A 12,109-nucleotide genomic window follows, 5' to 3' on the forward strand; every position below is an offset into this window, starting at 1 on the left:
GGGGGGGGGGGGTGGGGGGGGGGGGCAGGGGATTGGAGTTTCTGGTCTCAGCCTGGTGGCCTCAGGCCTGCCCCACTGCCCAAGCTCTCTGCAAGACAGGGCTTTTCTGCTCTGCCTGCAGCACCAGCTGCATCTTCTCTCATCATTACCCGCGCTATCCCCATCTCACAGGTGAGGACATTGCTGGGGACAGAGGAAACTGGTTCCTTGGTTCCCTGTCCTGTGCCTCGGCGGGACCTAGCCCTTAGGCCTGCAGACGGACGGGCTGTGGTGGGCCCCGTGCTCTCTGAGAGCGAGCCCCGGGAGCCCCGCCTCCGGCCTAGCCAGGAAGGCCGCTGCTGCTGAGGGTCCCAATCGGGTTCCCTCCTCCAGCGCTGGGGCAGGGGCTGCACGTAGACAGTTCTGTGTAGACGCTCTGTAGTCTGCCCCCAGTGCATCCAGACTTCCGATCAAACAGAGGGAGACACTCGGGGTTCTCAGAAAGCCACTTTGCTACGGGAGCCGTCTGCAAAAGGGGCGAGTGGCAAGCTCCTCCTGGACCTAGAATTTGGGATACGTGCTCTGGAGACGGAAGCTTCTGGCACCATCAGGGGCTTTCCACAGACATCAGACCAGTGTTCCCTGCCACAAAGCTTCACTGGCTGCAGAGCAGGCTGCCGACCGACTCTGCTGGCCTGGCCTTTATTCTGATGGTGGAATCGAGGCCACCTTTGATCCAGGTCTTCACGTAAAAAGAACGAGAAAAAATAGCATCGTCCACATCCCCACTCAGGAGAGCATCCCTGTAGGCGCGATGCTAGAGACCACGCTCTTTCTCTAAAAAGGGTTTTATACCACACTTGAAGGTAGTAAGACTTACAGGCAGGCTCAGGCCAGCTCAGACCACTGGGCACGGATGAGCACAGTGGCCAACCATGCTCTAGAAGGGTGTGAAGCCAGAACAGGGGCTGGCAAGCCTCGAGCCCTGAGTCCACTCTGTGCCTTATTATTATTATTGGGGGGGGGCGGGTGTTGCGTACGGCCTGCAGGATCTTAGTTCCCTGACCAGGGATCGAACCCGTGCCCCCTGCGGTGGAAGCGTGGAGTCCTAACTGTTGGACTTCCAGGGAAGTCCCAACTATGTTCCTTAAACATCCTCTTCAAGACTGGGGCACATACATACAATGGAATATTACTCAGCCATAAAAAGAAACGAAATTGAGTTATCTGTAGTGAGGTGGATGGACCTAGAGTCTGTCATACAGAGTGAAGTAAGTCAGAAAGAGAAAGACAAATACCGTATGCTAACGCATATATATGGAATCTAAGAAAAAAAAAATGTCATGAAGAACCTAAGGGTAAGACGGGAATAAAGACACAGACCTACTAAAGCATGGACTTGAGGATATGGGGAGCGGGAAGGGTAAGCTGTGACAAAGCGAGAGAGGCTACACTAACAAACATAAGGTAGATAGCTAGTGGGAAGCAGCAGCATAGCACAGGGAGATTAGCTCGGTGCTTTGTGACCACCTAGAGGGGTGGGATAGGGAGGGTGGGAGGGAGGGAGATGCAAGAGGGAAGAGATAGGGGGACATATGTATATGTATAACTGATTCAATCTGTTATAAAGCAGAAACTAACACACCATTGTAAGGCAATTATACTCCAATAAAGATGTAAAAAAAAAAAAAGACTGGGGCAGAACCACAGCTGTGCGGAATATCTAGGGTTGGGATAGCAAACCCCTCAGGGGAAAACACCGCATTAAGAGTTCTTAAGGTTGGGAAGGGGTGACAGGTAATTAACCAGGTTGTGGCCCAGGGAGGGTGTGATAAATATCGAGGCACAGATTCAGCACTGACAGGGGGCATGAGTCAGAGGCCAGAAGAAACTTCACATGGGAACCTGGAAAGTGCAAACACCAAACTCAAAATGCCACTGCAAAGGGAAATGAATGGTGTGACTGCAAGTAACACAAGCAGCACGAGAAAAGAAATCCCAGCAATAGAGAAGGTCCTTCCTGGCTCACTCTGGCCTGTGATCCCACTGCTGCACCTGCACCCCTGCTCAGGGACCCAGCAAAGCCAGGCCTGCTCACGCCCTCAAAGGGGCTGTAATAAAGCACAAAAGGAGATGGGGCTGCAGGAGGGGAAGGTGGCAGGGAAATTTGCTGCGGGCAGTGCTGTGCCAGCTCCCTGCCCTTATTTTTCATTTCTTCCAGACTCCCTGACTCTGTGGACCTAGCTACAGCCAGGGGACCTCAGGGGCGGGTCCGTCCGTGCTTGTGGTTCTGTGCCCATCTCGGCTCCCATGGTTCTTGGGTACCAATTAGCAAACCGAACACCTCCCGCCATCTCCAAGCCCCGACTTCCCGTTATTTATGCAAACAAAACACCCCTATTCGAATTCTAAATATATCAGCAGGCCAGGTGACCTCATCTACTTAACAATAAAAGCGCTGGGCCAACCTTCTCTGGGTGGAGGGGGGCGGTGGGATCATGCTATAACCTTTTCCACATCTTATTCCAACAGCCCACGAGCCTAGAAAGGAAAACCTCATCCCTCGCAACCCAGCTCTGACCCAGAGGCGAGCTGCAGGCTGAGCTGCCTCTCCCGTGCTCCGGCACTTACTTCAGCAAGTCCTTGTCCTTGTTGAGATGCTGGAAGAAGGAAGGCTCACAGATGAGCTGTTTCTCCTGACACACCTGCTTGCAGGACTGCCCGGGCTCAGCAAGCTTTACCTGCAGGGCACTCAGGGGCGGCCACATCACTTGCCCATGGCAGAAGTCCTGGAATGACAATAAAACCATCAGCCAAGGAACCAGGGATGCAAGTGGGGGGTCCCCAGTCTGCCAACTAGTCCCAACAAGGGGGCCGGGCACCTGGTCATGGGAGAGCAGTGAGGGGCAGGAGGCAGGACCAGACAGACTTGGGTTGGAACCCGGCTCAGCTAGAACACGGTCTTGGCCTTGGCTTTCTGTGCACAGCACTGTGCCTGCCAGTAACGGGGGCTATTCATTCGTATCGCCACCTACAATGATGCAATCGAGCTAAAGCCTCAACGCTTGAAAGCCCATCTCCAGATCCACCTTCACCAGCTGTTCTATTCCCTCCGCCCTAATTCCAAAGACATTTTCAGTGTCTACCTAATTTGGCGGTTACCTAATATGACACTGTTTTGTGAGTGCTGGTTTCAACTTTGGGAAGCAAAGGAGCACAGCAAGGAGTCTTGCAGGCATCTGGGAGAGGTCTGCAGGCATCTGGGAGAGGGCTATTGCGGGGTCGTGGTCTTGATAGAGGCTCAGTGCTTGCTGGTTGAAAACAATTGTAACACACAAATTCAACGGCTAGAGAAACAGTCTGAGGATGTGTGATAGGAGGTCAAGTAAGCTGGTATCCCCTGCAGGGAGGGGCGCCCCGAGGCATGGAAGGTGGTGGCATGCTCAGGATGGGGCTGGGTGGTCATTCCTAGGATCTAGAGGGTGCGCAGGAAATTAACACATCCAAGGAAGTCACGGGCGGGGAAGACCAGGAAGTAACCTGTGAGGCATGGTGAACGGGCAGCCTAGTTATGAAGCTGAGTGTTGAGGAGAAAGACGCAGTGGGACCAGGGAAAAGGCAGGTGCGGAGTGGGAACTCTCTCTGCCCTGGGACCCCAGCTTTCATCTCAGCTGTGCCTGGAGCGACCCTGAACAGGTACTGAGGGTGGAAACTCATGCACCACTGGCAACCAGTGCTTGCTCTGCTTGCACGATGTTGATGGAACCCTAGTAAAATTCTTCTGAATCCCCGGGGCTGCCCAACCTGCAGAAGATGATGTCAGGGCAGGAGCCCTGAAGAGCCATGTTTGTGTAACTTTATGGGGGGCGGGCTAGCCCTCAGGGGTACCCAGTGGTTAGGGTTAGGATCCTGGGCTCTGAATTCCACTTGTAGGAATTCACCCCAGACGTATGGGACACAATTGGGCAAAGAAACCTACACAGGACACAGGAATCCCAGCAGTATTGTTAGAAGAGAAGCAGAAGACTTGAAACAACCTAAAGGCTGTATTTAGATGCAAAGAATCTGTTTAGATGCAAAGAATACCAAAAAATGCAACAAGTTCCAATGTGCTGACATGGAAACATCCCCAGGACATACTGAGAAAGAAAAGAAACAGGTTGAAGGCTGGTGTATAGTGTGTTTCCGTTTGCGTTGATATGTATGAACAATCACGCCTGTGTTCCTGCAAGAATATCTCTGGTACCACTGACGAGGGGAAAAGGGTAACAGGGCCAGGAATGGTCAGGGAATTTACTTTTCAATGTATGTCCTTCTAGAATATTCTCTTTTTCCTCCTGCCTACTTTCTCTCCTCTGCATGCATGAGGAGCTGATTAATCCTATCAGGCTTTCAGAACCGGTGCTGGCGGGGGAAGGTTCCATGTCCCCCGCCGGTCACGTGGAGAATTGCAGGAGGGCCGGGCCCTGCTGGGTCCCTGAGCAGTGAGGTGGGTGCAGCTCCAGAATGTAGACCAGAGCTGCATCTGCGGGGGAGCCCTTCTGGGCTGCTTGCATTTTTCTCTTTTAAACCTCAGCTTCCTCCTCAGAAAAATGAAGACAATGATACTGATGATTTCCTATGGCTTCCGCCTCTCTCCACCTCCTTCCTGAAGGAGGTGACGCCGTTACACCGTTAAGGAAGGTAAACGGCAGGTAGGCTTCTACTCCAGTCTCCTCAAATCGGTGCTTGAGACCCCACCAGTAAGGAGAACCCGCCGTCGTTCCCCACCTCACTCGATCCTGCGATGCAGGGATGCACGTGCTTGAGCCTGAGTGGTTAGGCTCAAAGGTTAACAAACAAATCCTTCACTGCACGTAGCCAGGAAACCTAGAGGCTGGATTCGTATCAGCTGAAAACAAAAGATTCCAGAAGGGTCTCATAATTCAGAGATGATAGAAACGCACTGGATTATTTACAGATAATAGGATCCAGTTTAATCTTTTGAAAGTGACAGAGTAAGCAGTCTTTCCTATCTCACAGCCCTGGGTATGACCAAGGCAGGCGGCTCCCCGGGCAGGAAGACGTCTTCTGACTCCTGAGATCCATGATGATCCTGAGTGTAATACACGGACGTGCTAAGGCACGGGCAGCAAAATAACTTTGGTCTAGACACCGTTACTAAGGGTGACAGCATGACTGCAGACCCGTGGCACCCTGAGTGGGAACCCTGAGTGTTCACTGGCGGCCATGGTTCTCTAACCTGGCAGCATATGGAAACTTACTGGCTGGCCTTTGGTACTCAGTCCATCAAATTGGTAGGAAAACACACAATGATCAACGTAGTTATTGCTGATCAAAGCTGAGCGGGTGCACGGATGTTTGGAAAAGGTTAAGTGTTTTTTTTTCTTGTTTGTTAGTTTTTCTGGCTGGCTACTGCAAGCAACTTTGCCTATAATCCTTTAGGAGAAATCTGAAAACCTCTACAGCCTTTAAGTATTATAACAAAGAGAGTCATGATCCAATGGACACCAAAGCCTACTGTGTGACTGTGTGGGGGAAATCTAGATCACTGGACACCCATGATGGCTGAAGGCTCAAACTCTGGCTTCTATAGCTTGGTAAGAACACTGTAGAATGTCGCTCCTTACATGACATCTACAGGCAGTTAGAACCGAGGGTAGCATCTCTACACACCTGTTGAGTTTGGCAGACTCTCACGAAACTTTGCTTCTTATTTATTGTGAGCCTTGTGTGGTTATGTGAAGTAGTCCAAGGGGTACAACCAGAACGAGGAGAAAGATTCTGCCGTGTTAGAATAGGAGGTGACGCGGCCAAGGAATGCGCTTCAAGTCTGACACCCAGATTTGAGGCTTGGCCTCACCAGGGGCGGGGTTTTGGGTATGCTGCCTGGTCCGGTCCTTGTCTGTAGAGAGTGATGCTAACAGACTGTGGGTGATGGAGCTGAGCTGGCAAACAGCAGGGGGCTCCCCTAACGCTCATCACCCTCCTCTTGTCCCTCTGCAGACGCGCTGCCTGCGCCCCGTATCGGGGTTTGGAGGCCCTGGAGCACTGGCAGCTGTAGAAGCAGGGGCAGCCCTGGAGAGATGGAGCGCTGCACCTTACCCTGAGCTAAGGCAGGATGGCTCTGCGAGGTCTGCAGGAGGGCAAGCGCCTCAAAGCTACGCTGCAGGGCAGATCTGCCCCACCTGCTCATTTCAATAAACTGTTGCAGGCGACCTCTCTGAGGTTCCCTTCATCAGGTGAGCTTAGCTCAATTACACGTGAACTCTTAGGCCCCAGGCACTCTTGCTTGTGGCTCACCGAGGGCCGGTCTGGCATCCTCTCAGTACTCTGTTTTAGGGGCCAGTAGGATCAGAAGTAGTGAAAATATGTCGGTGAGAATGTATACTGGGTGCAGCCACTATGAAAAACAGTATGGAGGTTACTCAAAAAATTAAGAGTTGCCATACAATCCAGCAATCCCATTCCTGGGCATATATCTGGAGAAAACACTAATTCAAAAATATATACGCACCCCAATGTTCACAGCAGCACTATTTACAATAGCCAAGACATGGAAGCAACCTAAGTGTCCATCGACAGATGAGTGGATAAAGAAATTGTGGTTGGCCGATAGATAGGTAGATATGGATACAGATATAGGAATACTACTCAGCCACGAAAAAGAATGAAATAATGCCATTTGCAACAATATGGATGGACCTAGAGGTTATCATACCAAGTGAAGTACGTCAGACAAAGACAAATACCATATGATGTCATTTATATGTGGAATTAAAATATGACACAAATGAACTTATCTATGAAACAGAAACAGACTCACAGAAATAGAGCAGACTGCTGGTCGCCAAGGGGGAGCTGGGCGGAAGAAGGACGGATTGGGAGCTTGGGATTAGCAGATGCAGACTATTATATGTATGTATAACTGAATCACTTTGCTGTACACCAGAAACTAACACAACAATGTAAATCAACGAAGCTTCAATAAAATAAATTAAAAACAAAAAAAAGAAATGGTGCAAAGAGCAGCAGGCCCTTCTTAAGGTTTGGTGAACCATCTGGAAAGCCTGAAGGTGAGAAAATTGAACAGATGGAGGCCTGAAGGTGTCCTTAGTCAGTATGACACCAGGTAAGGCAGGAGGGAGTGGGGATCTGAGTTATGATTCTGGCCCCCAGCTAGGAGACTTCATAGATGCCCCTCAAGCTCTCTCTTCCCACTTTCACATCTAAAATGGAGAAAATATCACTTGTCCTTATATAACTCCTGTCAGATTAAAAAAAAGAGGTGACTCTTAAGAAGGTACCTACAGATGTTAAAGATAATACTCCAAGGAAGACCCTTATTTGCTGCCAGGGTCCAGAGGGAAACGTTGAGTTGCCCGGATTATATATGACAATTGCCCACAAGGGCCATCCCTTTGCCCAGCTGCTTGAAGGGCCCAACTGACGCAGCAGCCCGTCATAAGCCTTTTCTCACCCCCAGGTGCCAGCCCCACTGGGTGCTCGCAGAAAGCTGGAGGTCCTCTGTTTCATTCAGCCTCAGCACCAGCTATCAGGGCAATGCCGACATGCCTTGTCTCCCCGTTTGCTCACTCACTTGTTCATTCAATAAAATACTCTTGCTAAGATGCAGAAAAGCATAAGGGTTTGGAGCTCGAACTGCTGGGGTTTGAATCTCAGCCTCTCCATCTAGCAGCTGAATGCTCTTGGCTAGCTCCGTAAATTTTCTGTGCCTCAGTTTCCTCAACTGTAAAATGGAGAATACATCAACGGCCACCTCCTGGAGCTGTCGAGGGGATTAAGTCAATTATAATGTGTAAAGTGCTCAGAAAAGTGCATGATAAATATTAACACCATGGGTTGGCTCTTCTAGGCCTTGGGGGTGACTTGGTGGAAAAAAAAAAAGGAACCAAAAACACCTGCCTTTACAGAGCTTATTTTCAGTGAGGGAGACAGAGAAACAACATAAATCAATTATATGTAATATGTTAAAGGTGATAATTGCTCTAAATAAGAATGAAGTGAGGAAAAGGAATCGGGACTGTGGGGGAAGATGGTATTCAGATAAGTCATCACTGAGAAGGTGACATTCAAGAAAAGACCCGAGGAAGTAAAGGCGTGAGCCATGCAAGTATGTGTGAAGTACATGACAGGCAGAGGCAAAGCAAGATCGGAGGCTCTGACAGCGAAGCTTCTAGCAGGTTCCAGGAGGAGCAGGGAGTTGCATGCAGCTTGATCAGTGTGTGCACGCTGGGGTCGGAGATGGGGTCTGGGAGGTCCCGGGGGTCAGAGTACCCAGAGCTTTGGGGGCCCATGCAAAGCCTTGGCTTTTCCTTGGAGTGAGATAGAAGCTACTGGAGAGTTCTGGGCAGAGGAGTGACTGAGCTGAGAACGGAAGGCAGGAGAAGAAGCAGAAGCAGAGAGACGGGAAGCCATGCAACACTGCGGGAGAGAGAGAACGGCCTCAGGCCAGACCCACATCTTTGTCCAATAAACCTCCATGAAATGCTCATGTCATAGGGTGGCTTTGAAGGTTTTCTCATGCATCCATTCAAAACTTGACAAATGATCATTAAAGCCTACGCTGGGTGCTGGAAATAAGAACGTGGATGAGACAGAGTCTCTGGGTTCAAAGACTCCATCTAGTAAGAGAGGCTGGCATTTAAAAAATGACAGAACAGTACAAAACAGATGTCCAAACAGGATGTAAAGGCCACTGAGAAGAGAGAGAGAATTATTAACTCTGGGGAAGGGAAGGAGGGTAGGGGTAGCAATCAGAGAAGGCTTCCAGGAAATAGGGACTTCTGGGCTGGGTTTTGTAGGCTAAATAGCAGTTAGTGGCTTATCATCAACATGGTGCTTTGCAGATAACTGGCGCTCAATAAAGAGCTGTTGAACTGCACTGAAGGGTTCTGGCATCGTGGGGCTTTGATAGTAGAAGTAGAAAAGAATAATATTCTAACCCAGAAGCTTTATACAACCAGAGGAGACATAAAGAGTAATTTCCAATCTGGTTAACAAGCCCACTTAGAACACAGAACATCTGCATCCCTCTCTAATAATTATTTCAACCAGTCACCAAATTTCCCTAAATTTGCTTGACTATGAAATTCTCCTAGAGTAACTATAATAAGAAAGGTTTATTAATCAACAAATTTATAAGAAAAAGTAATGTTCGGAACCAATGAACACAATGAACTGTGAAAAAGAAGTAAGGATGCTGCCTTTATAACAAAGGCTAAGCAGCAGCATGGAGAAAATGTTATTTATCAAATACCAAAAGAGCTGGAGAAGACTGGGTAGGGGGAAGAGGGAGGCTGCTCCCTAGGAGAGAAGCACCAGGTGGACGGGCTGGCTTGTGCCTCCCTCTCGGTGGCATGTGGTGGGATCTTTTCCACAAACCCCCCACCCCCAGAGTGGAGGTCTGCCCAAACCTTTGAGTTACTACGTCCATGACATATCAGGTGCAAGTAGATTTCTGCGGAAACGCACATTGTCTGGAACCAAGAAGACAGGTTCAGATACAGGTCTGGGGGCAGGATCTAAAGGAAGTAAGGTCAGGAATTTGCAAAAAAAAAAAAGAAAAGGGGGTGGTGGTGTAGGTTCAAGGCCATGAAACTGGGGTTTGCGCCAAGTTCAGCCAGCTACCTTATAGCTGGGAAATCCAGGGCCGAACACAGAAAAAGTGTCCAATACATTGTGACTGGATTAAACACATTTCAGTTGCCTGCTGGCGCCCGCCATTCTCAGCCTGTGCTGTCCTCAAAAGGAGTGAACTCTGTCCACGGGTGGCCCCTGGGGCTGACTCCCAGCAGTGGGTGCGAATTTACATTTCCACAAGGGCAACAGAGAAGGTGGCTGTGAAGCTGAGCTGTGGTGACTAATCTCTATGATGATCTTTACACTGCAAATCAACGAGCCAACCAGCTCACCCGGGAAAGAGTCAGGCGTAAACCGCCCACATTTCAAATTCTTCTACGACTAGGAGTCTGTCGGGAGAAACAAAAAAAAACGTCCACACGCACGCGAATGTTCAAGATAACAGTCCACTTTTCACGACAGCTAAAAGGACGAAATGACCCAACTGGAGAATGGATAAACAAACTGTGGCCTATCCATACAATGGAATACTATTCAGCAGTGAAAAAAGAACGAAGCACCAACACATGCTACAACGTGCATGAACCTCACAAACGTTAAGATGAGAAATCTCCAGGAAAGGAAAATCTACAAAGACAGAACACAGAGCAGTGTTCTCCTGGGGCTGGGGGAACAAGCCAAGACTGACTGCACATAGGCACAAAAGAGCCTTTTAGGGTGATGGAAATGTTATAAAACTAGACTGTGGTGGTAACTGCCCAAGTCTATCAATTTACTAAAAAAAAAACAATCACTGAACTGTACCCTTACATGGAGTGAATTTTAGGGTCTGTAAATTACACCTGAATGAAGCTGTTTAAAAAACTACACCTCGATTGGTTTCTGGGCTCTTGCAGCAGCAAGTAGTTAAGGCTTTCAGAGGACCTACTGTGTGCCAAGCACTGTTCTTTGTCTTAAACATGTATTCATCTACTGATTCCTCCACCAGCCCTATGGGGTAGGTAGTATTATCCCCATTGCACAGAAGAGGAAACAGCACGGAGAGATTAGAAACTTGACGGAGGTGACCGAGACAGTGGGGGCAGAGCCAGGATGTGAACTTGGCTGTCACAATGCAGGGCCCAGCAATGAAATCATTACCCACACAGTCCCTCTGGGTTCAGGAATGGCTGGGCAAACAGCAACCACTGATTTTTCAAAAGAGGAAACATTCCTAGGTGACTGCCAACTTTCTCCCTGTTTCTTTGCCTTTTCCTCTTCCCCTGCAAGCTGGCACCTCCACCATTCCCCCTACCCTGCCAACCAGCTTCACTGCCAGGCTCGAACATGCCCCATGGAGTTCGGGATGGGCCCCGATGAGCCGGATTTCCCAGGAGCTGAAGCTGATTCCACTGAGGCTCTTGGAGCTAACTCTTTTCTCCCCTCCGTATCTCCAGAGTGCTTTTCACATAAATGACACAGCTCCTTGCAAAATAATATGAGCAGAGTCTTCTTGTAGAGTATTTGCAGGGTCTTTACAGAAAGTAGAAAATAGGGCTGAAGAGCATGTGCATGGTTTGCAGAAATCAATCTCAACATCGCCAAGAACTTGCTCTACTCTCCAGCCTGAGGCAAATACCTAAGTCTTTCCCAAGAAATGCACAAGGAGAACCTTAACAGGCCTGGACACACCCAGGTTAGGGAAGAAGAGTGCTTCTGATCTTAGATTACAAGGATTTTTCTTCTGGGCACACACTCCTGCTGCTGGAGACAGTGCCTCTTTTGGAGAGCTGATATAAAACTGCATGCAAGGCTTCCCTGGTGGCGCAGTGGTTAAGAATCCACCTGCCAATGCAGGGGACACGGGTTCGAGCCCTGGTCCGGGAAGATCCCACATGCCGCGGAGCAACTAAGCCCGTGCGCCACAACTGCTGAGCCCACGTGACACAACTACTGAAGCCTGCGTGCCTAGAGCCTGTGCTCCTCAACAAGAGAAACCACTGCAGTGAAAAGCCCGCGCACCACAATGAAGAGCAGCCCCTGCTCGCCGCAACTAGAGAAAGCCCGTGCACAGCAACGAAGCCCCAGTGCAGCCATAAATAAAGAAATACATTTATTAAAAAAATAAATAAATAAAGAGTGTGCAATCCAAATCAACGTTTTTAGTACAGTAAAGGGAGAGAGGGCATTAAGCGAAGAAGCAAGTGGCTTTCCTAAAGCCAGGATTTGTTCCCATTGGTGCTGCCTAGGCTGGTAGGGTAGGTCAAGCTGCTATCAACCACTCTGTACAGAGTATATGTTGAAACCTGGGGCTTTCTCAATTGCTGTCAATTGGCTTCCTCTGGCTCCTGTTGCCTGGGGTGAGTATGATGGACAACCTTGAAAGGGTTCTGGGATAAAAGCTTCCTTATTCCCCTAGCAGATCGCATGGAGGACTCTGAAGGCAGAGATCAGCCTAATTAGGGCTGCGGTGCTCCTACAGTTTAAGAGATGGGAAGCTTATGCTCCCACCACCCCTTCGGAGCTTGAGGCTTTCCTGTTCATACCA

General features: G+C 49.4%; 1 protein-coding gene across 6 annotated transcripts in view; it reads right to left on the reverse strand.

The window, feature by feature from the left end:
- The window catches only part of MGAT5 (alpha-1,6-mannosylglycoprotein 6-beta-N-acetylglucosaminyltransferase), a 360,006-nt gene that overhangs the window by 4,464 nt on the left and 343,433 nt on the right, over positions 1-12,109 (reverse strand). For all 6 annotated transcript variants that reach the window (XM_024764088.1, XM_024764090.1, XM_024764087.1 and 3 more), the window contains one exon: positions 2,611-2,768. In XM_024764088.1, the coding sequence (XP_024619856.1) occupies positions 2,611-2,768 (158 nt within the window). The remainder of the gene's footprint in view (positions 1-2,610; positions 2,769-12,109) is intronic.

Source organism: Neophocaena asiaeorientalis, unplaced genomic scaffold (genome assembly GCF_003031525.2).
Source record: "Neophocaena asiaeorientalis asiaeorientalis breed wild unplaced genomic scaffold, Neophocaena_asiaeorientalis_V1.1 scaffold102, whole genome shotgun sequence".
NCBI lineage: Eukaryota > Metazoa > Chordata > Mammalia > Artiodactyla > Phocoenidae > Neophocaena > Neophocaena asiaeorientalis.